Below are 26,048 nucleotides of genomic sequence, written 5' to 3'. Positions count from 1 at the left end.
AGTCAATGACTACCTACTATTTTCCTAATTTTTAAAATACTGATGAGTGTTTTTTAAATCAAGCGGCACAATTGAGAACTCAGCAGTTATTCAAAGTTTTAAGTAGAGAAATAACATTAGAAAATGATACAGATTTCAACTGCTACATACAGCATGAACTTGAAGAATAAAATGGGGGCAAAAACAACAGTTAAAAATTCTTCCTTATTCTTCCCACTGCCCTCAAAAAAAAAAAAAAAAAAATCAGAAAATGGCAATGACTTGCCTGGTCCTCCAAGAAGCTGTTCAAGGTGAAAGAGTAAAGCAAAGCCCTTCTCATAGGGAACTGAAGAATACGCTACGTCAGGGTCTACATTCGTCAGATCAACCACAAGTTTGGTGAAAGGATGTGTATCCCCAAAAGTCTTTATCTGCAAGACAAAATTAGGTGAATGTTCAAATATGAAGACTGGTTACTACCACACAAACAAGCTAATAAGGAATTATTACTTTACTCAGTGGCATACCTTTAGAGGAGTCTAGAACTTAAACTTAGAGACTGGAAATTGTAGGATATGTTAGCATCAATTTTTGGAAGTCCATTAATGGAATGGCTACTTGTGTAATGTTCCACGTTATTTCTTGCCCAATAATAGGCTTTGTTCTTATTAAAGACTAGAAAAATGTTTCAATACCTAGTCAGCAAATTTAGCTTTCAGGAGAGAGCACTTAAAGATGACAGAAACATACCAAATAAAATTCAAACAGAGTAACCGACTATATTAATTGCAAAGACCCAATGAGGTCCCACTGCTCCTGAACAAGACCTTATACAGGATAATGACTAATATGTATCAATAGAACATTATACCAGCATCTGCCTGATTTTCCACACCTGTAAAAACGAGTTTATTGTTGCTACTTAGTAATGATGCTTTAAAAACTAAATTTTTGAACACCTATACAACTTTGGATGAATGCCTTTAAAAGTATGACTCATTTACCGAATTCTGTAGCTCTCCCCATCCTCCCAGAGCATGAAAATGTCTGAACTTTTCACCAAACAATCGTCCACAAATGTGGCGTTCCAAGTACACAGTATGTCCTTCATTTAACCTGAAAAAAATTTTTTAAAAATAAATAAATAAAAACAGTGACACAGCTGAGAGGAAACGGCATTTTAATTAACAGGATATTTTCTTTTTGGCTTTTCTACAGAGTAAAGCAATTGTATAGCCTAAATACCACAGTCTAAGCAAATTGCCTATGTGGATTCTCTGCGTTCAATTCAGGACAATGGGAGCCCAGCCCAGCAGGTGACAACAGGGAAAATTAAGCCATGGTTCTGGTTTTATGTGCCCATGTATTCAAATGTGACCATACCAGGAACTACATAAGAAGCATAAACTGATTACCTCTACTCTACCTAACATGACAAGTATTACAGAATTTTTTTTTAAATCTCTGTTTACCAAAGAGACGATAACAAAGAAAAACAAGATATATATACACAAAACAATTCAGAGTGGTGGTAAGCAAGAAAAGAAATTAATCAATAACAAGAAACAATAAAGAAATAATAATAATAAAAAAATCTTACCAAAAGTGATCCCAAGTTTTGTTGGTCACTAGATTTCCTGTCCAACTATGAGATATTTCGTGTGCAATAACCTACAGAAAACAGTGGAAGTGATTAGTAGTAACTGATTACCCTAATCTAAAGAAACTCACTATGCAAGCAATCTGGTTCTCTCAATTCCACGGTGTTCAATTTTTTTTTTAACATTAGCTAAGATATTCAGGGAGTTAGTTCAGCAAAAAAGTCATAATTTAGCCAACAACAACAAAAGTATAGCATAGTTAAAAAAATTAGAAACAAAAAAATTATTTATAAGATATTAAATTAGATGGATACATGACTCTATTAAAAAATATTTCACAACATATGAAGAGATCAAACCATAAAATGTTCTTAAATCTGTTAAATCTAGTTGTTAATGTAACAATGTCTTGCAACAAGAATCCCCAAGCTATCTTTTATAACCATACGTTCAACATAACAACACAATGGATATTTTAAAATCAGTTGACTTAATACTTCTTGAGGGTAAGAGCATGATAATAAATTTAACTTACATTGGAGAGTGACTTGTCACCGGCCTAAAAAAGAAGAAAATTACATTAGTATTTCAGTCATCAAGTTACAGACTATATCTGAAAGACCGCCTACGTCAAGATGTAGTATTCTGGCATTAATGGTCCATAGTATTTCTGCTATGGCACTCCACAGAGTTCAAAAGTGACACGTATTGAGAAAATAAAACAAAAAATGCAGAACTAAAACACAGCATAATTCTTTCTCTCTCTAATCTCGGGAATTTTTCCAATACCAGGAGGGCAGTATACTTGTATCTAATTAACTTCTGGGAAACATTTCTCCTACTTTCATTTTTTTATATCCGCTCTTATTTACCCTCATGCACCTTCATTCTCTCCTTACTACCCACAGTATATTTAAGAAAAGATTTTAGTGTCCTATGTCTCCTGTGGTGTGTTTTGTTTTATTTATTTAGTTGCTAATCCATTACTCACTTGGTTCTAGGAAGGATTTAAAGTGGCTTACAAAGGCATATAAAATATTAGCTGTATACTGGAGGCCTAATCCTTTCCTATACATGGTAAACTGAGTTGTTGTTTTTTACCGGTACCTATAGGCCAAGTGTAAATGGTATAGTTTCTTTGTCTGTATACGTAATTCATCAATAAATTGTTATTACACAGCTCTCCCTCCTCCAACATCCCAAAACACCTTGAACATAATATTCTTTTCTCCCAAATGGCCAAATTATTTTCTTTTGAAAAATGAGATGATGGTAATAACCACAATAAGCAATAAAATCAGAAACAAGAGTTATATAAATAAGAGAAAAGACTTTTTAAAAAATATTATTAGGACTCTAAGTTTCTTCATATCTAGGTTTAAGTTTGAGAAGAACTCAATTTCAAATGAAGGACTATTTACACTTACCAGCAGAGTAGGAGTTACGAAAGTGAGGCAAGGATTTTCCATGCCGCCATAGGGGAAAGATGGCGGCAGGACCAACAGGTCATACTGCCCCCATACGTACGGGCCTCCCAGATCTTCGGCAATTTTAAGCATAGATTCAGTCTGGAAAATTAATGCATATATATTTGTATGTCTTAATCATTACCATAATAAATTTCTTAAAAGTCCATATTGCTTTCTATGAAGGCTACAAGTTAATGATGCTTAAAATGTATCAACTGCAAATTCACATAAAATAAGATATATTTAATTCTTTTACCGCATTACTTAAAACCATCACATTTCATACTCAAAATCCTAAATCCATTGTCTACCACAGTTATTAAAAAGGGTAACTAAATGACCAACCTCAGAAAATTCGTAAGCAGACTTTTCCACCTGCTCTTTCTCAGACCATACCAATGTTCTTGGGCCAATTTGTCTGCAAAATTAAAAAGCTTAATAAAAATGAAATTCAAGACCAATTACTCACCTGGTTCTAGGCAAGGTTTAAAGTATTGCATACAAATCCTTACAGAAGGAGTGTGATTTACCATGTGCTTATGGGGCGGAGGTGAGGTTAAACGGCTTCTCTGAGATACAAACCTGCTTTTGTATATGCAGCAATAAATATGCAACTCTATAAAGGGGCTCAGTCTGGGCCAGACAAAAACTGAGACATAAAGTTCCCCCAAAGGTGAGCTTACTGGCTCTGGTAAGACCTTTGGGGATCTAGTTTCCTCCCGTAATCTCACAACTGTAGAAACCCAGTCATGGCTCAGTAAGAGAGTATTCCAGAACAGGGGTGGATGTAAGCTTTGTTATGCACTTAAAGGTTGAACACTCTTAATATGAGTGTTCAACAAATAGAAAGAAAAACAAATAGAAAAAGAGGGAAATCCTGTCACATGCTACAACATGGATGAAACTTGAGGACATTATGCTAAGTGAAATAAGCCAGTTACAAAAGGACAAATACTCTAATTCCACTTATGAGGTATCTAAAGTATCAAATTCATAGATACAGAAAGTAGAATGGTGGTTACCAGGGGCTGGAGGGAGGGAGAAATGGGAGTTGTTATTTAAAGGGTATAGAGTTTCCATTTTGCAAGATGAAAAAGTCTGGAGATCTGTTTGACAACAGTGGGAATATACTTAACCTACTAATTATGGAACTGTCTATTTAAAAAGGGTTAAGAGGGTAAATTTTGTGGTCTTCTTATCACAATAAAAAAAAGAAGAAACAAGTAGAACTATATATGACTTATATAGGGCTGGAATTCAAAAATATTTTTTCATATAAATTTCATCTTAAAAATTTTATGTCACATCAAACCCGAAACAACAAGGCTTGCCTCGGGATCCTGCCCCAGAGAGGCAGTAGACATGAGAGCAGTGCTTCTCAAACTTTAATGTGCATACAAATTATCTGTGGAGCTTGTTCAAATACAGATTTTGAGTTAGTAGGTCTGGGATAGTGCCTGAGAATTTGCATTTCTAACCAACTCCCTGGTGATGCCAAAGCTGCTGGTTTGTGAACCACACACAGCAGAAACGGTAGCCAGTGCTGCCCAGCATAAATTTAATGAGAGCCACAAGTGCAAGCCACATATGTAATTTTAAATGGTGTAGTAGCCACATTAAAAAGAAAAGCAAAATGAAGCAGATGAAATTAATTCTAACGTATTTTGTTTAACCCAACATATCTAAAATACTATCATTTCAACATGTCATCAAAATAGAAATTATGAATTAAATATTTCATTCTCTTTTTCACGCGAAGTCTTGTGTATGGTTTAGACTTACAGTGCGTCTCAAGCCTCACGTGGCTCGTGGCTGCTGCCCTTGACAGTGCAGGTCTATGCTGCGTGGGTCCGAAAGTCAGGTGGCCTAGATTTGGGTCCTGGCTCTGACATTTCCTAGCTGTGTGACTCTGAGCTAGTTATTAAAACTCATCGAGCATCAGTTGCTTGATTGGTAAATTGGGAAAAAATAATCCTATCTACTCCACAGAGTTGTCAGGATTCAACGGGATAATGCATTGGAGTTGGCACACAATAAGACCTTATAACCATCAGCTGCTGTGACAATCATTATAATTATCATTTACTGAGTGCCTCCCATAGGCCAGGAGCTTTCAATATGTTAGGTCTGTTAATCCTCACAAAAGTCCTTTGAAGTACATATTATTATCTCTAGTTTTTAGGGGAAGAATATGAAACTCAGAGAGGTGAGCTGCCCAAGGAGGGAACCGGAGTCTGTGTTTGCCTGGCTTCTCTATCACGTCCACATTCCTCGCAATTTAAAGCATGAGACTTCCACAGACATTCCTAATTTTCAGTTGTTTAGAAATAAGAACAACCAAAAAATTACAAAGGATGGGTACTCTAGCTATTGGTAAAATTTTAATAAAATATCTTATGTTTCTGTAATATTTATAGGCTTCCAAGTGCTTTACAATATTTCCTCTCTTTTGTTTCACATAACCACCCTATGAGGTAGGAAAGAGAGATATGATAATTTAAGGATGAGGAAATGGAGGTTATGAGCAGTGACTTGTTCCAACTCATATTAGAATCCAGACCTCTAACTAAGGTAGGAGCATGCTCATTCTATAGTACTTGGACAATCTAAGGGGGGATGGGTAAAGATTTTTTAATTTAAAATTAATTTGTTTGCTTACATTTTATAATTAGATTTGAATTTTTCTAGAGCTGTCAGCTTGATATCTTGAGAAACGCACAAATGGTCTACCAATGAATCCTGATGAAGGTTCAAGATGCCTAAGGTTTAATCTTCCATAAACTCCCAAATTTGTTCAAAAGCTCACCTGCTTTCTAAAGCTCCAACGACTAAAGCAATCAAGTAGCAGGGGATCGGGACCTAAAAACAGAAATCAAGACACATACCACACGCTCGAATTAGTGTTGACAAGTGTTATAGACTATGCCAATTCATATTTAAAAGTAAGTAAATTCCCTTTCAAATCTCCAGACATCAATACGGATTACTTTCCTTTTGTGCTTCTCAACTAGTTCTTATTTTTAAGGAGTCAAATAGTTCAAAATTGTGACATAAAACCTTTCAAAACATCTATTTCCCTTTTATTCCATTAGGAAGGAAAGCTTCTGAAATGTGAAAAACATGATTGCACATAGTAATACAAGGTACATTTCAAGCATTTCTCAAAAATTAGCCTATAAGAAGGCAAATTGTGCTCTGTCTCTTAAGTTTTTGCTTTTTTCTCTTAAAAAAGTTTTTTTAATCCTTTTTTTAAACCACTCCTGGTATATTTGAGAGACATACAAACTAATCCAGCAGTAAGAAGGTTTGGAAGCTTGGAATCCCAGAAGCTGGGGTGGGCGCAAAATGGTCCACTGTGGCTCAATTAAGTGTTCTGTTAAGGAGGTCGATTAGAAAAGCATACATAAACACACACACACACACTTCATTGAAGGTCAAAGACACAAGTCAAATTACCAGCTACATAGGAATTTTAACTTAAAGGACTGAAACAGAGTGCTTTTTTGGTCTAAGACAGCTTTTCCGTTTGTAAACGCTCAACCACCACATGTCTGCACAATGGTGCCAAGGCAGGAGAAAGCGTAACTTAAAGGAACAGGAAATCTGCTATTGACGGGGACAAGGGAAAATGCAATCAAGTGCGCTCCCTACTATGCCATCCAGCAACTTCTTTCTTCAACACAACACTGTAAGTAGAACACAATATTTTAAAAGCACAAAAGAAAGGAAGAAAACAAAAACAGAAGCTGCTTTCTAAATTCTGAAATATTTCAAAAGCAATTATGCTCTCTGCATGGGTAAAAACTATTTGTGGGGCCGGCCCGGTGGCGCAAGCGGTTAAGTGCACGCGCTCCGTTGCGGCGGCCCGGGGTTCGCTGGTTCGGATCCCGGGCGCGCACCGACGCACTGCTTGGTAAGCCATGCTGTGGCGGCGTCCCATATAAAGTGGAGGAAGATGGGCATGGATGTTAGCCCAGGGCCGTCTTCCTCAGCAAAAAAAAAAGAGGAGGATTGGTGGATGTTAGCTCAGGGCTGATCTCCTCACCAAAAAAAAAAAAAAAAAAAAAACTATTTGTAGTTCACCACCAACTAAAACAAAAATCTAGATCCTCAGATCTTACTTTTTGGCTGAATCTGTATATTTTCCTGCTGGAGTCTTCTGGGTCAGATGCTTCTTCATCACGAATGGCACTCATAAGGGCCACCAGTTCTTTAGGAACAGAGACCTAATCGAGAAGAAAAGTCATTTCCAGTTATAAATAAAAGGTTCTATGTATCTTAAACTACATATGTAAAATAACTTTTTTCCCTTTCCTGACTATCTATACAATAAACTAATAAACGAACCCAGTAAGTTCGTATGTATCAGTTCTATAAATACAATTAGCAATATGTAAAACTGACTTCTTTAAAAATGAATGTGAAATATCTATCCACTCATTTATCCATATTAAGAGCATTTGGGGGGCCGGCCCGGTGGCGCAAGCGGTTAAGTGCGCACGCTCCGCTGCGGCAGCCCGGGGTTCACCGGTTCGGATCCTGGGCGCTCACCGACACACCACTTGTCAAGCCATGCTGTGGCGGCGTCCCATATAAAGTGGAGGAAGATGGGCACGGATGTTAGCCCAGGGCCAGTCTTCCTCAGCAAAAAAAAGAGGAGGATTGGCAGACGTTAGCACAGAGCTGATCTCCTCACACACACAAAAAAGCATTTGGTAGAAACCAGATTAAAATGCCAGCTCTGCCATTTACTAATTGCATGGACTTGAGCAAATAACCTCCCCATGCCTCAGTTTCCTTATCAAACGAGGGTAATACTTCATAGGATTGCTGCAAGGAATAAATAATATAGAAGAGCCCAGCACCATATCTGGCAATGGCAGCCTCCACTCCTGCTCCCCTCCACACCCTCAAAACAGACTCAAAAGGATGCTATACTCACTTTAGGACAGAAGATCAGTTTTGAACAATTTTATACTTGAAACTTAGAGTTATAAATAGAAGAACTTTTTAAGGATCACAATTTTGAGAAACTAAAACTTATTGCCAAGAACTGTGAAATAATTTTCTCTGGAAATTTGTATGGAAAAGATCCTTATGGGGCAAACCATATGGTCACTTAAATGTGTACCCTCGCTCCATGACTGTGCAAGTTTTATTTCTAACGAACGCCAGAATCAAGGACTATCCCCTGAGTAGCAAGCATACATTCCAGTAAGTGCTAGACTATCATGTTCTTCCTGCACGGCCCAGTGTTCAGAGCTCTTTCTGAGGCAGGCCCAGCATCAGGAGCTCCAGAAGCAGTGCCCCAACAACCACAGATCCTAGAGCTAAAAAGCATTCTGGAAATAATTTGGTTCTGCTTCCTCCCTTTAGGTAGGCAGTGATGTGTTATACAGATGAGACAACTGAGGTCGTGAGGTCGTAAGACTTGCCCAAGGTCATACAATTAGTAAGCAGTGGAGAAAAGTCCAGAACCCGGGATTCTTTGCCTCCAAGTATAGTTTTCTCTAGCACTATACTAGGTGTGATTTGGTTGTGGAATGATCTGGGAATCAAGAAGGCCCCATAACTACAGGTTGGTCCTCAATTCTATTTGCTTGGTCTAAGTAGATCTGGCCTCTAGGATAGTATTTGTTTATTAATTATAGTCCTTTTCTAAAAGGATTAGTAGTACCTACGATAAGAATAAGTTGGAAATGTATATAGGTAAGTCTGCAATGTATGCCTGTTAAGATACCTAGATAGAGGTTTATATGGCTACAGAGTACATTTATGAAGCTTTAATCCTGCAAATGTTAATTTTTGAAAGTTAAAGTTGTTACCCAATTCTTGCTTTTAGGTCCAGAATTCTGAATTCCTTTTAAAATCAGAATGGTACCCATTTCCTTTTTTCACACTTATGTTCAAAACTGCCTTTAAAACAGAGATTCAAAATGAGGTCCATAGCCTCTTTTTTACATATTTTACATATTTACATATGTAAAAAATTTACATATTTACATACATTTTTACATATTTACTTAAATTCAGGTAGAATTTAATTAAGTAAAATATTTCTAGCTATAAAAATTCAATTATTATCTCTGCTTATCATTTATACCACATTTACTTATATGGATCACTTAATTTAGTTAATAATTTCTGATATTTACCTCTGCACTGTAGGTTAATTTCACAGAAGGAGTGTCCTGACAAGGCAGAATTGCTCTGCAATGGATAGCCTGGGAGGGGGAGAAAGAAAAAGAAACAGCTATTCCCCTTTCTTATAAATCAAGTCATTAAGAAATTAAAATTGCAACATTGCTCTTAGACACACTCTTTTTAAAATTAAAAATATGCCTCACATTTCTTCAGATCTTCTAAAGCAGCAAAAACAGATTTGTAGATCAAAAATATCTGATTTTCCATTTTAATGTACGATCAACCCTCACATTTCAGTTGAGGCACGAAGCCCTGTTAAGTGGTGTTTCTGCTCTTTGATCTGCATCATAGTGCCCAGTGAGCACCTTTTGGGAACCCTGAGATAAAAGGGCTCTTGGGTGAAATAAATTTGAGAACCATGTATATTATATCCCTGTCTTGGAGAGTCACTAGGAACATTAGCCTCCTGAAGGCTCTGGAAAACCTACAATAAATTTGTTTGAATTCTCACACTTATTTGAACATGAAACCCATCTTTCTCTGGTTAGTTATTAACATCTAAAGGGATGCCAGTGTTCTGAGGAACACAGCCTGGGAAATGTTGCTAGTCTTGACATTTCAATCTTGCAGCAAACTTTGAAAGTAAAAACTAGGAAGAGAAGAAGGGAGAAAGAACAGTCTTTCTCAATATCATCTAGACATATTCGTTCATGAAATATGTAAAGTGTTTCTTTGCTTCCACATCAATCTGTTAAAATTGGTTTCATCAAAAAGAATGGCCAGAGCACCTATGATTTTATACCCTGGCCTGTTTACAAATAAGTCTGTATCCATTGCTGGTAAGCAAATAAACCCCAGCCTCATTGAGACAGTCTACTGAGCTTAAAAGAATACGAGTACTAACATCTCTCTCCGAAGTTATTATAAATCCTAGACATACTTCATGCCACTGCAAACTTCTTTAAATCCCCCAAACTCCAGCACTTTTCACTTCAGATCTAGTAGACTCTTCAAAGATATGGGATCCCAAATAACCTCTGGATGGATTACGTAGGACTAGAAGAACCACTTGGTTCTCCCTCCCAAAATAAGCTTCCAAGACTATGCCTTTAGAGTTCCTTAATGGTATCTACTTAGGTGACTCAGCAATGCCAAAGGGTTTTTATATGTATTTCACTGGATAAAACCAAACCCAGGCAAATATGCACAGAGAACAACCGTAAGCAAACTCATCAAACAAAAACATGTCTGCATGTTTCCTATCAACTGCAATAATTTCTTAATTTAACTGAAATCTCTTTCCTCTATTTCAAAACTTTTGCCAATAAGAAATGGAATAATATATTCAAAATTCACATTCTTGTGACTCACAAATCTTGCATTTCTTGCCAACTTTAATTTATGGACATTAATTAAGAAACACTGACTGAAAATCAGATATTACTAAGAGAGTACACAACTTGTACATTCTTGCCTAGAACACTGTATCTCTTCCAAATTACTGAATTAAGGGTTTCTTAGATTAAAAAGATATTTTAATTGGCAATAGAAAGTAAACATGTCTATTTCATATGCCAATATTGCTTCCTCTTTTATAGGCTTGCATTCAAATTTGAGCCTAACATAATATCTATCACATAGGAATATTGAGAGGATTAAATATGCAAAGTATCACAATGCTGGGAAATACAGTAAATGTTTAATGAAGTGAATTCCTTTAATTGTAAATTATTTGATTACCAAGAAAATTAGGTTTTTTTTTCTTTCAGAAGACAGTTTGATACCTATTATCCTTGTGACATATCATCTCTAACTATATGGTTCTTTATTCTTAGTTTTTAAATAGAAAACAGAAGTAGTTTAAATCATATCATTTTAAAGGTACGTTTAATACAATACATTTCTAAATGTAGAAGAAAAATCTGGAAAGGCTACACACCAAACTCAGTGGTGGTTATCTCTGGGCAATGGTGTCTTGGAGAGGACTGGGAAATCTGATCTTTCACTTTCCACTTCTTTATTATTAATCTTTTTCAAAACCAGTACATATTAATTTTGAGTTATTTTTTCCTTTCATTTTATGACCATTTATTGAGTGCCCGCTCTATGCCAAGTTCTAGGCTAGGTGCTGGGGATAAAAATATTAACATGGCCTAGAGAGTCCAATCTAGGTAGACATGATTTCAAATGAAAGGAAGTTTCTTTTTAAACATAATATATGAATGTGTTAATAAAAATGATATATATTTTCATTTTTATAAAATATAATAAATTAAAACACTATCTTAGGTAAGACCTACGTATCCATAAGACCACTGTCCACTTTGCTTCATTAAACTGCAATGTGCTGGGAATTTTCTATATAATAAATCATTCCGGATCTTTTTACCTGGCACTGACTGAAGAGATATGGGTGTTTCTTCCCAGAAGTTTGTTCAGGAGTAAGCCACTGAAGAGCAGAAGATTTTGGAGATGTCTCAAAAGAAATTTCTATAACAACTTTTTGATTTCTGTATGGAACAAACAAATATATTAGTAGAGTATAATTCAATCTAACAACAATTTGAATTCATAATACATAGACTGAATAATATAAATACTATTTATGAGTCTCATTACTAATGGAGTGTAAGCTCTAGGAATGTCACATCCTAAGCAGGTAAGTTTGCCTCTTATGTTCCTACCTGAATGCCTGCCCGTGGGTCCTTTTCATTCGATCATGCTAACTGCTTATGAAGACATAACAGGAACTAATATTAGTTGAATACACCACCACGTGTTACACACTTTGCATCTGTGATATCATGAAATCTTTTATGAGAGTGGGAAAGCGGAAGAAATAATTTTAGAACATCGACTACCACAGTGGTGGGAGCCAGAGCATGATACAGAGCAGTTGCTGGTCTACAAACTGTTATTGGACAAGATAAGTCAAGAAATTGTGGGGCTGGCCCAGTGGCGTAGTGGTTAAGTGCGCACGCCCCGCTGCGGGGCCCAGGGTTTGGATCCCGGGCGACGCACCGCTTGTTAGGCCATGCTGCGGTGGCGTCCCACATAAAGCAGAGGAAGATGAGCACAGATGTTAGCCCAGGGCCAGGCTTCCTCAGCAAAAAGAGGAGGATTGGTGACAGATGTTAGCTTAGGGCTAATCTTCCTCATAAAAAAAAAAGAAATTGAGAGTAAGTATTTAGAAACTTTTCGAGTCATTTTTATTTTGAATCTAGTAATAAAAAATGTGTTCTTGCATTTAATCTCTTATTCCTAGTAATTGATTTTTATTGCATTTTACAAAAGCATCAGTCTGTGACAGATTGGAAATCACAAAAACTGGCCCTTCACCCCAGATGGTTTGAGCAGCACTGATAACGAGGAACTAGCAAGAGCTCTGGAGAGCAGCTGTGTTAGAATCCTGACTCGACCACTTACTGGTGCAGTGAACTTGGGCAAATTATTTGCCCTCCCTATACCATAGTTTCTTCCTCTGTAGAATGGGGTTGGTGATATCTACCTCACAAGTTATGTGAGGGCATTTCCTTTTCTTAAATGGGAAGAATAGGCATGAAAACTCTGGCCACTGAAAGGCGGGAGAAGATCACCTTTGGTGTAAGCCAATGGTCTTCCACCCTTTTCCCCCTCCCAACACATCAAGGACAGGGATATACTCCCAATATGACAATTCTGGCTGCCACTTTCTTGAAGAATTGAATAAGTTATTTCTCTGAGGCTCCCTTTCCTCATCTGTAAAATGTAGATCATACCACGTAGGGTTACTGTAAGGATTAGATAAAAGAATGCATCTAAAGCACTTATCTCAAGAATGGTACACAGAAACAGTTCTATGTTTGTCATTGTTATTATTCCGTTAATCAAAGTGGCTGGCCTCCGGGGAGAAGGTGAAAAATGTGCAGCTTGTAAAAGTTTCCCAGGGGATCTTGAAAAGCCTCCTTAAGATGTCATGCTCCCATCATCACTCTAGATATTAATCAAATGACAAGCAAAGAAGTAACAGGTATCAAAAGTCCTATTCTTGAGTATTTTATACAATAAATTTCTTCAGTATCTTAAGAACATACAATTTTCACTATAAGCTTCAATCTGAACAGCACATCAGTAGGAGCAGTATACCAATGACTACATACACACAAACTAAAAATAGGAAAGGAAAAATGTTTAAATTAATTAAAAATACATTTTCCCCAATATTTAGCTATGAAAGAGAAAGATGATAACGTTCATACTTGTTCAGAGCAATTGGAAGAGAGATTTCCATTGGTGATCCTTTGTAACTTTGTCTTTCTCCAAGAGCGTATTTGACTTCTTGCCCATTGATGACCACTCTTTCTATTGTAAGGTCCTTTGTATCCAAAGTCTAGAATTAAATTAATATTTTTTAAATGATAAGAAAACAGTTTTATACACCAGAGAAAACTAATATTAGTTCAGTTAACTACAATGATTACAGAATAGAACTAGTTGCTTACAAAGAATAAAATACAGAATGAAATTACAAGAATTAAAGGAGTCAAAAGTTAGTGTAGGTCCCATCCCTTGGGACTCTAAGCTTCCTGAAAATTTTTGGGTTCTAACATTTGCATATATAGTTAAGTAATTCTGAGACAGGCATGCACATTTTGGGCTTTAAGTAAAAGTCAAATCTAAATTAAAATGCCTTTGCTTCCGTTTCCTAAAACTTCTCTGCTATGAAAAAGTTCACCTATAACTAAAGTTTCTTTCATCATGACTCCTCAACATCTCTCACCATTTATTTCTCCCTGGAAATCACATAGTCTGACTCTTCTGTACTTTCATATATCCAAAAATTAAAACAAACCTCGACACTTGTTAGGCAAATAAGCAGGCTGTACATAGCTGTTATTTATCTAGAAAACCCGAACCTGGTGGGGCGACTCTGACCAAATGACCCCATAGAGGAATGGAAGAGCATATCTATTGCCATGGCGATTAAGGACAACTGCTTTCGGGAGGAAGGGGGGGGGCAGCAAGTCTGAGTGTTTTCCATCCCAATAATCCTCTACTTAAGCTCTAGAAACCAGACTCTTTCATTCTCTCTCAACTAATCTCGTGTTCTAGAATCTTCAACCTTCCTAAGCCACAACACTGTTTCCAAACAACCTAAACAAACCTCCCATATCATTTTTAAAACTTCAATGTTCCTTCTGTCCACTCTGATGGCTATGTTTCCCCTTCCTTTCTTAAACTCCAAGGGCAGTCTATGGCTGCTATTTCCACTTCCTCATCAATCTCTCCTCTCCTTCCCCCTCTTCAATCTGGCTTCTAGCTCCTCTGCTACTGAAAGTGCAGTCCTCCTGATCAACAGGTCTTTTCTGTTCCATAACCTTGACCTCTGTCCACTCATAGCCCTAAGGGACCACACCATATGTTTTAAGTCCTTTCCATGACTTTGACTTTACGCACAAGTGGTTCTCCTACTTGTCTAACAATTTTTCCTCCCCCTCCTTTCTAACTCCTAAATATGGACATGTCCCAGTGCTCTAGCCTTGGGCCTTTGATTTTCGTACCATATTCTTCACTCCTAGTTCTCACTCATGCCCACGTTGTCAACTAGTACCTCTGTGCAGATGACTACCAGTCTACTCCTACAGTTGTATCCCCTCCCCCAGGACTTCAGCTGGGTATCTCTAATTGCCTGTTCCACATTTCCATGGGAAATACTGCCTCATATTCAGAGGGCTTCCAAAGATTCTAAAAATGAAGCCACCATTATGCCCTGTAAATCGGCTCTCTCCCCTGATTTCTCTATTCTGTTAATAGAACTCCCCAAGGTACCTAAGGTTTGAAACATTCAAATAATCCACAAATGATTCCACTTCCCAATCCTGCATGGCCAATCAATATTTTCTTTCACACTGTCCTCATACTTTCTTTTCCTTCCTTCTACCACCACCCTAGGTCAGGCTCTGCCTTAGAACTGCCTACTATCTGATCTCCCTGCCTTTGGCATCTTTTCCTTAACATCTGGCCTGGAACAGCTTAGGGGGTAGAGGGCCAAGAAACAGCCATTTCCAGTCGCCTCTCTTTTATATTAGTTAACTAGGTGATAAGCTCAGGAAGTCCCAAGGGCAATCATTAATTTGATTCTCACCTCTCTAGAGTCAATAATTTTTGGTTGGGAAGAAATTCCCATCCTGGTTTAATTTTTTTTTCTTCTTTTTAAGAGCAGCCAAATCTGTTTCCCTCAGATGGGAATGGGCAGTTATTTCTTTCCAGTTACTCTCTTTTTGGGGTACCTCAACTGTTCCCTTACTCTAAATTAGTAGAACTGACTTATCTTCCATATGACTCATTGTGCATATTCAGAATATATGGTTTTATTAGGTTTATCTCTTACTAAGAATAATAGAGTTAATCCTTTGTCCCCTCATGTTCTAGTACCTATTTCTGAATATCTGATTTGTTTTAAAAACTTGATTCGAATATCTATGTATATAACCACTCTTATAACCATAAGGATGAATTGGGTCACTTCCCAGTGGAACACACTCTATTTTCTGTATTGCTTGAACTTTTAAAATCTGTTTAGAATCAGAAGACTCAGGTTATTGTTATGATGTTTTTGTGAGTTGGCCCAACTCTTTTTTTTCTGTAGCACTTACTGTACCACATTACAATGATTTGTTGTTGTTACAAGCACTTTTTTTGGAAGTGGGTGGCCAGGTCCTTCTTTCTAGTCTGTCTCGTCTCAAAGTTCCGCTGAAACCTGTCCACCATGGGTGACTCCGCTGGTATTTGAAATACCAGTGGCATAGCTGTCAGCATCACAGCAACACAGAGCCACCCCTGTATATCTCAAGTCCTAACTTCAGCTATCATTCCCAAATCACTTAAGAAATTCCCCTCCAAATTTCACTAATAAATGTTATTAAACAATTGATCAAAAATAGTAATAGGAAAGAAAAAGGAAACTGAAGAGTTGACAAGGTGGAATTAGTACTTTTCAACAAGTTTTTATTGAGTACCAACTATGTGTAAGGCCCAGATATCCATATATATAAGAAACAGACCTACTAACAGTTGGAAGTTACTGAGGATATAATTTACTATATCTTACAGTATCCTCTTTGAATAACACCCCAAAAAAGAGTTGTACTTTTAAGCAGCGGGCCAGTTGCCGTGGAATATATAATAATTCCCTTTTTGCACAGGCTGCTGGGAAGTTCCATGTCAACCTTGTGGCACACTTCTTTTTGTGTCTAGGGCTTTACGCCATGTGTTTTGTTTTTCCTATTCTTATTCACTCTCCCTCCAAATTTTTAAATTATTTTTAATCTTATTGTACTGTATATGTTGTTTTAAGCAGTCTCAAATTCTTTCTGCAACAAAGCAGGGTTTAAATAAAAAAGCTTTAGGCATCATTATGATGCCTCTCTTTACATTTTCTCTTTATTTGCAGGATGCTGTAATGAAAAAACCATGGGGTTATTGTTAAAAACAAAACCAAAACCAAAAAAACCCCTTGATTTGATTCCCAGCTCAGCCATTTACTTAGTGAGGACGGGAGGGTTTGCAGTCAGAAAAGTGTGTTCAGTTCCTGGTTTCTGCCACTTACTAGGACATGATCTTGGCCAAGACATTAAAACCTCTTTGAGACATCAACTGAAAGAACACCTAAAAAATTGAAAGTTTCAATAAACGAAACAAATGCTTGAAAGTTATCACAAATGAGTACTAACCTTCAGGGCAAATAACCCAAAACTTCGAAAGGAGTTTTAGAAAAGCTGGGAATTAGTTCTATCAGAACTCCTTCAACATTCCCCAGCATCACGGACTCCGAGAACAGACAGGGAAAGAACACATGGTGCCCTCACCCAGCACTGGCACTGGGTCCTCTCTGTCGGAGGTGGCAAGGTATGATGACATCTCACTTTCAAGATGCAATTAACACTATTATCACCACAGCCCACATTAAGCTTAGGTACTGCTTTCTAATTGAATTCACCCATTAATTCATGAAACTTTTGAGTGTCCTCTATATGCCAGGTGCTATACTAAGAACCTGAGATACAAAGAGCCATGAAACACAGTCCCTACCTTCAAGAGTCCATAACCTAGTGGAGGATAGACACAAGCTAACTTCGAATAAATAAAACCAAACTCTTGGCCTCAGGTTATTGTTATAAATAAGCAATTATAGACAGAGGTCACCGTACTACAGTTAGTAGTTCTAGGCTCTAATTTACTAAACAACATGGCAACCAGAAATCATAATTTAAAAATCTTACTTCTCTCGAGGCTTGGGGAATGCAAAAACAATGGGCAGGTTTTTAGACTGGGACATTAAAGGGACATTCTTTTGAAAATTTAAGCATCCTGACTTGCTTACTCATGGAACAGCGTAAAGCTTTTATTTTTACAAAACAGGGGAGAGTGCAGGGTCATATTAAGCTGTGATGAGCTACCAAAATTCATTTTCTTTTAATAAAAGGAGAGATTACATCGAAACAGGACTTGAGTTCAGCTAATCCTGCCTGGGCAAAGCTCTCTGCAACAAAAGAGCATGGTACTTCAAGCAGACCAAAGTACAACCTACAGGGAAGTAGTTACCTTCTTGCTTACAATACTTTTATTTATTTTCTTCCCTATAGTACTTTTGGTGACTACATATCAATACATGGAGTAGTCGACCTATTTTTCAAATCAGAATTAGTCTAGCAAAATGTTAAAAGACAAAGAGTAAGAAAGTTACATGCTATGTTAGTTCATATTAATGAACTCAAAATACAGGCGTGTTACACAAGCAGGAAAAAGAGTCATGAAAACCACCAATTCTTATCTAAACTTATTATTATTCCCAATTAATTGACCCTACTGATTTCCCTCCATCAAGCCGACAACCTACATGATCTGGTTGCTCATTGCTGTGCTTTAGTAGATATTACCACGCTACTCCAAGCAAAATAACACGGTGGCTGGTCTTTTCCTGTCCCTCTTATTTCTAAAATGCTCATCTATGAAATTCTTTAGGTGCAAAGTACAATCCAAATACCAGCACACAATTTGAGTAAGAACACTGAAAACAGGTAATGTTGTTCAGATAAAATAATTTAATAACATTCCATAAATCTAAACAAGGTTTTCATCATTCAAGTGGCTAGAGAGCTTGCAGAAGTTCATGTTTTCTAAGAAGTGCAATAATTACTTGCTCCCTGGAACCAACTACTAATACACTGTATTGAGACATCCTTAGGATGCTTGAACGGCCCGCCTGTCCTTAAATTATTAGAAGAGACGGATGATAAGAATCAAAGGTAGGAAGGACCACGACCCTGGAGAAAGAGAGCTGCATCTACAGGTAGCAGAGAATGAAGTAGAAAGCAGGGGGGAGAGAGGGGTTCCGGTGCTGGGACTCCTAAGGGGCTTGAGAATGACTGGTAGGGAGACTGAGGGAAGACGACGATCGGTCGGTCGTATCCTGCAGACCTGGGGGTTGAAATAAAGGTGCCTGGGAGGGAACAGTGGGATCAGGGATCTGCAGGATATAGGGTCTGGGACTTGGATGAGACTGTGGAGTGAGGAAGGTGCGCTGGGGACTGGAAGAAATCTGAGGCCTGAGGAGAGAGTTCTGGACTGCAGGCCGAGGAAATGGGGAGGCCACAGCGGGGATTAGGCCCTGGGAACTAGGATTACAGGGGCAGAAAGGATTCCTGCTAAAATGAAACCTGAGCGCTGGGTGAGGAGCGGGGCGTGGATGGCGTGCTAGGACGTGCCCAGGGCCTCAGGAGAGGGCTTTGGGGGAAGACGTGGAGCAGACACTTAAGTTCATATATGGAGCGGATGAGAGAGGGAGGCAGAGACATAAGTGGGGTTGGCAGGCGACGATGTGCGGTGAGTGGGTGCTGAGGAAGGGGACGCTGAGAAACGAGTGGGGGCTGAAGAGGAGGTGCAGAATATGAGTTGTGGGCTGCGGAGGAGCACCGAGGGAAGCTGGAGCAGATAGGAGCATGGGGCTGGGAAGGGGCCAGAGCGGAGAAAGGGACCAGAGGCGGGTGGCCGGGGAGAGGCGGGCACTGGCGCGCGTCACACCGTACCAGGCTGTGCAGATTGTCCTCCTGAGACTGGACCGTGAGCGCGGCGGTGCCGGTCAGCACCCGGCGAGCAAAGTCGACGCTGCAGCGCAGGTGTAGGTGCTCGGTGCGGCAGACGGAAGCCGGAGAGGCCAAGGAGCACGTATCCACTACCTCCGGCATGGCTCTGGCGAGTCCCGCCGCACACCGACGCGTACTGCAACACTCTACTGCCAGACTACTCGACTTAAAGAACGCGAGGTAGAAGGAGGGAGGTAAAGACGAGGAGGGATTCGCGGTGCCCGCTGGGAAAGGAAGTTTCTTAAAGTCAGAGAAGAATGGGGTACAGCGTGGATGAAACTACAAGTTCCGTGCTGCAGAGCGGCAAGGCGTGCGCTTTGCTCCCCGGGAATGTGTGTGTGTGTAGAGGCGGTCTGAGGAGGATCGGGATTGCTCCTGAAGGGGGAGGAGGAGGAAAAGGTCGTGGGGAGGCTGGGGCAGTTAGAGGAAAAGTGGGCCGACGGAAGTGTTGAGAAGTGCAGCGGGGAGATCAAACCGAACGCTACCGTTTTGGTTCTATTTAACTTCAGTGGAAGCTGCAATGGTAATAGAAGAGTGTCAGACCTGTCAGTAGTTTCGCATCGTAGGGGCAGGGCGGAGTGAAAAGCAACAAAAGGCCTATGAGAAGGGCTGTGTGTGTGCGGTTCCTCGTTAGTATAGTGGTGAGTATCCCCGCCTGTCACGCGGGAGACCGGGGTTCGATTCCCCGACGGGGAGGCACAGGCAAAATTTTACTCCTAATAGACTTTAAAATGAAAATGCTCGTACAAACATTTTGAAAGCTAAGGGGAAAGAAATAGTCACTGTCAAGTTAGCTGTAAGATATACATTTTAAGAGAGTTTTTTTGTTACTGGCCGACAAGTATTTCTTTAGTGCTAATTATGCACATTTCCAGGCCCTGGAGATCTAAAACGGAATAAGGCGACATGCCCATTTTAGAAATTTCGGAAGATTATTTTGATATATTGTAATGAGAGAATTCTATGATATGAGTATGCGCTGGCCACAGGATTGCAATGCGGAGCTGGGACATCTAGCTCAGCTCTGGGGCCCTTCCAGGAGAAGGTAAGGAAGGGTTGGAGGATGACTTGCCTTGAGGGTGCGACCTCGGAGTTGAAGCTGGAAAAATTGGAAGAGGACAGGTCTCAAACAACTTTAAACAGCTGGGCTTTTAATCCTGAATGCATGAATGGCGGACCCATTGAAGAATTTTAAGCAGGGGAGTGACATGGTCAGGTTCCTGCTATCAAGAGAACACTGGTAGTATTCAGAGAGTGGGTATGAGGTGTCAAAACCAGAGGCAAGAGAGTTAGGAAACTATTAAAATAGTTCAGGAAGAAGATGCTGGGGGCCCAATGTAGGTAAGTAATGAGTAAGGATAGAGAAAAAGGAAGGAATGGAAGGAATACTTAACAGATAAGTGGATTCACCGATTAAGAAGGAGCCTAAAATGATTCTCAGATTTTTGGCTTCAGTGGCTGGGTAATCATTAACTGGAGCTAGAGACTACATGAAGAGGACAGATTTAGGTGGGGAAGATCTAGGTTTAATTTTGGATGTATAGGGTTTGAGAATGCATGGGAGTCAGAGTGGAGATGTCCCTGAGTCACTTGGGTGTTAAAGTCCATAGCTCTGGGGAAGTTTCAGATAGATATGAGAACATCACATAATGTGGTGGGTGAAACTATGACAGTGGGTGGGCTCAGCCCAAGGAGAGTGTGTAGAGAGAAGAGCAGTGAAAGCAGGTTGGAAGCTGGGAGAATGTCAGAAGTTAATAAAAAGGGGCTAGAGGGTGGGGGGACTCATTTCACAATATATACACATATCAAATCACCATGATGTACACTTTAAATATCTTAACAATTTTATTTGTCAATTATACCTCAATAAAGCTGAAATTTTTAAAAAGGGGAGAGGGTAGAGTAAGAGGAACTCATGAAAATAAACTAGGAAGAGCCAACCAGCAATGTCAAATACAGCCTGGGGGTCGGTTAAAATAAAGAGTAAAAAGTCTTCTTTGGATTTGCCAATGGGGTAGAGGTAGGGAGGATGGAGTTTTTGTTGACTTTTGTGGTTTAGTTGATGGGGGACCCCAGAGAGCAGTGGGTTGAGCAATAAAAGAGAAGAGGGGAAATAGAACATAGGCTTCTCTGTCAAGACGCTTGGCCACTGTGAGAAGGGAAAATAAAAGGGGAATACAGGGGAATGCGGCATTGAGGAAGTGTTTTTATTTTTGTAGGGAGAGAGAAACTTCAACGTGTTTAGATATAGAAGTGAAAGGATTTCTGGAGAAGAGGGAATTGGAGATTCAAGAAGTGTGGGGGATAGTTGATGAACTGAGCGTTGGAGAGTGCTGCATGGCTCCATTCTGGATCAAAGTGATCTAATAATTAAATTTGGCTTGAGCAACAGAAGAAGATGCTTTACATTTGGGTATCCTTGGGTTGGCCCCTGCAAGCCAAAGGAAAACAAAATAAAACAAACACACCCCAAACTATGAAATCTAATACCCTACACATGTATAAATCCTAATTTTACAGGGCCTAATTTTATATGACATAATTGACATCTGCAGACATTTTTTTGAGGTCTAAACATGTTCTGGGTGTTACCAAATCTAGGATGACAAACATGATGGAATAGAATTGATTTATTCAAAGAATACACAGTCAAATTGTCTTCTTTATGGAGAAAGGATAGTTTGTTTGTTTGTTTTAATAAAAGAATGTCAATATACTCGTCTTCCATTATTGATTACCAACGACCCACAGAGTTTATGCCGCTGTGTTCAAGAAGAGATATCCACTGACAACCACAAATGAATTCCTCCAATGGATTCATAGATTAATCAAAAGATGGATATACAGTGGGAATTGTTTTCTAAGATACCACTGACCCCAAAATATAGAGTGTATAAAATTAGCAATTCACAAACTATAGGGGTATTATTCATATCCAATGGTGGATTGAGAATAGTTTAAAAAATGAAGTTTTCCATTGCTTCTATTAAATGAGGATAATATCAGGGTGTATATACAAAAGACGACTTTATTAAGGATGAAGAAGATGGATGATTCACATAAAGTTTTATGAAAAGAAATAGCACATATATTTACAGAGCCCTATGAGCAGGAAGTATTCCAGCTCTACTGCTCACCTGGAAAAGTTCCTTAACCTCTCCAGGCCTCAGTCCCCCTGGGATAATGGAGATCCCTCTGCCTCATGGGCTATTGAAAGGATGAGGTGAGATCATGTCTGTGAAGTGCTTAGCACTGTGGTTGGCATAGAGTGAACATTTGTTACATGTGAGTTAGTATTATTATTTCAGTTGGATTTTATTTTGTCTATTTTGATAATTTTAATACTTATTTTTTCTTGTTTTGTTAGCAAGAGTTTTAGGAAGACCTGTGAAATGAGAAGCAACCAACACATGGGAAATGGGAAGCAGATCGCAACAGGCCCCTAAAGAAAGTTTGCAACATTAGCAATGATCCTATGTTTTTGAAATTCAGGAAATTGCAACTGGTGCATTAACGCTTTCCTTAAAAGGGTATAAAGACTTCTCCTTGTTTTTCCCTCTTACTTCACACAGACCTTTCTTTCTTTAAATAGTCAGTGCAATTTGCAGGTATGTATTGAGTGCATTCTACTACACTGTGCTACCTAGAACAGAGTTAGGGAGGGCTCTGTCCTCCCTGTTGGATAATTTACACTCTAGTGCACAGCTGTACCACTGACCTAAGACAGCACGGTGTTAAGACAAAGGCCAAGGCCCAAAGAGAACTATAAGTGAAATTCTAGAGAGACGAGTTCTATCACTTTCGGGAAGGTCACGAATAATATCGTGGATGATATAGCATTTGAGGTGGGGTTTGAAGGATGAGCAGCATTTTAATAGGAAAAATGGTAGGGGCTGTAGGACTGAGCATGGAGAATGTGAGGTGGGCAGCTTTCCAGGTAGACATAGTAGCAGGAATCAAGGCATGAGGCCACAAGCAGAGATGTATTTGGGAAAGAACAGTTCTGGGGGTCCAGAATCCTACACGTTAATCCAATGCCTTACACTCCTTAATAATCTGCCTTTCTTCCTTCCTTTCCAGGTTATACATCTGGTATGGGAGAGACCATTAGTTACTCCCCAATATCTGTATTTCTTTTCGTCCTTAGTAGTAAAACCCTCGATATTTAGCTGGACACATGGCCTCCCAGGAGACTACATTTCCCAGCCTTTTTTGCAGTTATGACCATGTCACTAAGTTCTCGCCAATAGAAGGTAACTGAAATCATCAATTATGACTTCTAGGAAGTGTCCTTCATAGAGATTTTTTTTTTAACTCTTTCTCTATTCTGTTATCTGGAATGCAGACTTGATGGCTGGAGCTCTAACTGCCATGGTGCATCATGAGATTGGAACCATGTGCTGAGGGTGGTGGAGTAGCAACGTAGAAGGAACTACGAGCTGGAAATAGCCAGGTCTCTGGTAATCATGGACCTCCCTTGGGGACTGCCTGCTTCTAGCTTTCTTTTCCTGGAGAGAGAAATAAACTTCCACTTTGTTGAAGACAGTGTCATTTTGAGTTTTCTATCATTCACAGGGAACTCAGTATTTACTAAGAGACCTGGTCTCAGTTGGATGGGTTTATCCATTTTGCCCCAGGTAGTTATCCTTGTCTATCAATTTGCCACCATTCTATTGTGAACTATTGCACAAGTTTGAAAATATTATTTATAGATAGGTCTTTCTTCCTTCTCTCTTGTGTTTTCTGCTTCAGCATTCTTTCCAATTTAACGATCTCACTACTCTGCTTAAAATCCTTCAAGGTCTCATCAATATCTCCAGTAGATATTCTCTGCCGTTTTTGGTAGATGTGGCTGCCTGGGGGTGATTTTGCCAAGAGAGTAGGCAAGCCGGGCAAGGAGAAGACACCAAGGGTGTGAGAGACTGTGAACAGGTGGAGTCAATGGATTGGAGTTCCTGTTGGGCCAAAGGATGGTTGGGATCAGGGTGCATATCCAGAAAGATAAGAGGCAGTGTGGTCAGAGTCTGGGAGAATAAGATTATGGATGACTTTCTATTTTTGTGTAAAAGGGAGGAGGAGAATATATATAAAATTTGCTCATATCTACGTAAAATATTTCTGGAAGGATTCTCAAGGAACTCATGGTATGGTTTGCCTATGGGGAGGGGAAATAGAGTGGCTAAGAAACAGAGGTGAGAAGAAAATATTTCAGCTGAATAACCTGTTAAGCCTTTTGAATGTTGACGTATGTGAATATATTACCTATTCAAAAAAAGTTATTTATTGATATTAAAAAAAAAATGAGGGTCACCAGAACCAAAATCTACAGACAGAAACCAAAACAGCCTTCTGTGACTTCCCATGTACATCAAGCTCTCTAGAGCTGGCCTGTCTAGTCCCCAGTCTCACCTCCACACACCATACTTCAGCCATGCTCAACGCAACTTGTCCAAGACAGTGCAATTTGTCTGCTTCTCTTGTTCTTTGTTAAGGTGGAAGCCTCCACTCCCCTTCGCCCCCCACTGCTCCTTGGTGGGGCTCTCTTATTCCTCCTCGGGACACTGCCTCTCCTTCCTCCAGTCTGGGCTGGAGTCTGGTAGAATCTCTTTCCCTAGCAGAACAAGGTGTATGTAACGCCCTTCACATCCTCCTTCCAGTGGATGAGAAAATAGAAGAAATGATTTTAGCCACCTTTTTTCATGTTTAGCTCACTGATTGGTTGAGGCAGCCCTGACCCGTTTCTCCATTTTTCTGTTAAATCTGTTTTTGCTTGTTCAAGATTTTATATTTATATTCACACCTCCAGTCTGTTCTTCATGTCAAGAAAAGGTTTGGGCAGCTGGGGAGGCCAGAAATGAAAGCAGCATGAGACAGAGTTTTCCAATTTTGTAAGGTAGCATAAGTGACAGCCCCCCTCCACTCCTTTCTCTCTCCCTCCAGCCCACGGCTGACAGCAGGCAGGGTCTGGAGAGCCTCGCCAGGCACCCTGTCTCCGCCCACACTGCTCTGCCTGTTGTTTCTCTGCCATTGTGCCCTCGGGAGGGACTGGCCTGAACAAGATATATTGTCCAACTGTGCTGGATTGGAGCCCAAGAATCACTGCTGGTCACGTGACCTTCTCTTTCCCCCACACAGAGTGTTGTTCCAGGACCAGCAGCATTAGTGTCTGCTAAAAGCCTGGTCAGCAATGCAGATCTCAGGCCCTGTCCGGGGCCCACTGGATCAGAATCTGCACAAGATAGCTCAAGTGATTGTGTGCATGTGAAATTAAACCACTGCCTTAGAGGCTCAAAGGATACTTTTGGGGTTGGAAAAAATTCAGTTCAAGAGTTAAACATGTCAGGACTCCATCCCTTGGAGTCCATGGCTCTAGACCCTCAAATAAGTACTCCCTTAATCCCCAATGTCATCCCCGATGCAGCACCTGCCACACTCTGCATAATTGTCAGTCTTCCCTTCTAGATGGAGTATTGTTAAGTCTGACAGTATATTTTCCCTCCCTGAGCACGTTGTATGAATGAACAAATGTGTAAAGGAATGAATGAGATTTCATACCAGGTTCCAGACATCCTTCGATTCAGTGCCTTACTCTGTGTTGACTTTGGGGCAAAGAGAAAGCCACCTTCTGAGCCCCACCGTGTCATCTGATGTCACCAGGCAACATGTTTGCTTGCAACAGAGAATGCTCTTACCACCCTCTTGGTAATGGCAAACACTTTAAAAACATTTTT

At 39.5% G+C, this 26,048-nt stretch overlaps 1 protein-coding gene, 1 long non-coding RNA gene and 1 other non-coding gene across 4 annotated transcripts in view; 2 read left to right on the top strand and 1 right to left on the bottom strand.

Moving 5' to 3' along the window:
* Positions 1-19,466, bottom strand: part of LTA4H (leukotriene A4 hydrolase) — a 32,200-nt gene extending 12,734 nt beyond the window's left edge. The window contains exons 1-12 of one of the 2 annotated variants that reach the window (XM_058568614.1): positions 19,261-19,466; positions 13,432-13,562; positions 11,583-11,703; positions 9,205-9,273; positions 7,171-7,275; positions 5,856-5,908; positions 3,395-3,467; positions 3,008-3,148; positions 2,116-2,139; positions 1,580-1,650; positions 984-1,095; positions 266-410 (exon numbers count right to left, since the gene is read on the bottom strand). In XM_058568614.1, the coding sequence (XP_058424597.1) occupies positions 266-410; positions 984-1,095; positions 1,580-1,650; positions 2,116-2,139; positions 3,008-3,148; positions 3,395-3,467; positions 5,856-5,908; positions 7,171-7,275; positions 9,205-9,273; positions 11,583-11,703; positions 13,432-13,562; positions 19,261-19,419 (1,204 nt within the window). In that variant the 5' untranslated portion in view covers positions 19,420-19,466. The remainder of the gene's footprint in view (positions 1-265; positions 411-983; positions 1,096-1,579; positions 1,651-2,115; positions 2,140-3,007; positions 3,149-3,394; positions 3,468-5,855; positions 5,909-7,170; positions 7,276-9,204; positions 9,274-11,582; positions 11,704-13,431; positions 13,563-19,260) is intronic. The other variant, XM_058568613.1, reaches the window with a different exon arrangement.
* A 247-nt stretch (positions 19,467-19,713) lies between these two features.
* LOC131421936 (uncharacterized) lies at positions 19,714-23,907 on the top strand. The gene is made up of 4 exons (XR_009223985.1): positions 19,714-19,958; positions 22,685-22,847; positions 23,398-23,570; positions 23,663-23,907. It is a non-coding gene; the product is annotated as an uncharacterized LOC131421936 (long non-coding RNA).
* On the top strand, positions 19,942-20,013 carry TRNAD-GUC (transfer RNA aspartic acid (anticodon GUC)). Its single transcript has one exon. It is a non-coding gene; the product is annotated as a tRNA-Asp (tRNA).
* Positions 23,908-26,048: the final 2,141 nt, after the last annotated feature.

This window comes from Diceros bicornis, chromosome 25 (genome assembly GCF_020826845.1).
Source record: "Diceros bicornis minor isolate mBicDic1 chromosome 25, mDicBic1.mat.cur, whole genome shotgun sequence".
NCBI lineage: Eukaryota > Metazoa > Chordata > Mammalia > Perissodactyla > Rhinocerotidae > Diceros > Diceros bicornis.
The sequence above is the reverse complement of the archived record's forward strand: the minus strand, read 5'-3'. Positions and strand labels throughout refer to the sequence as shown.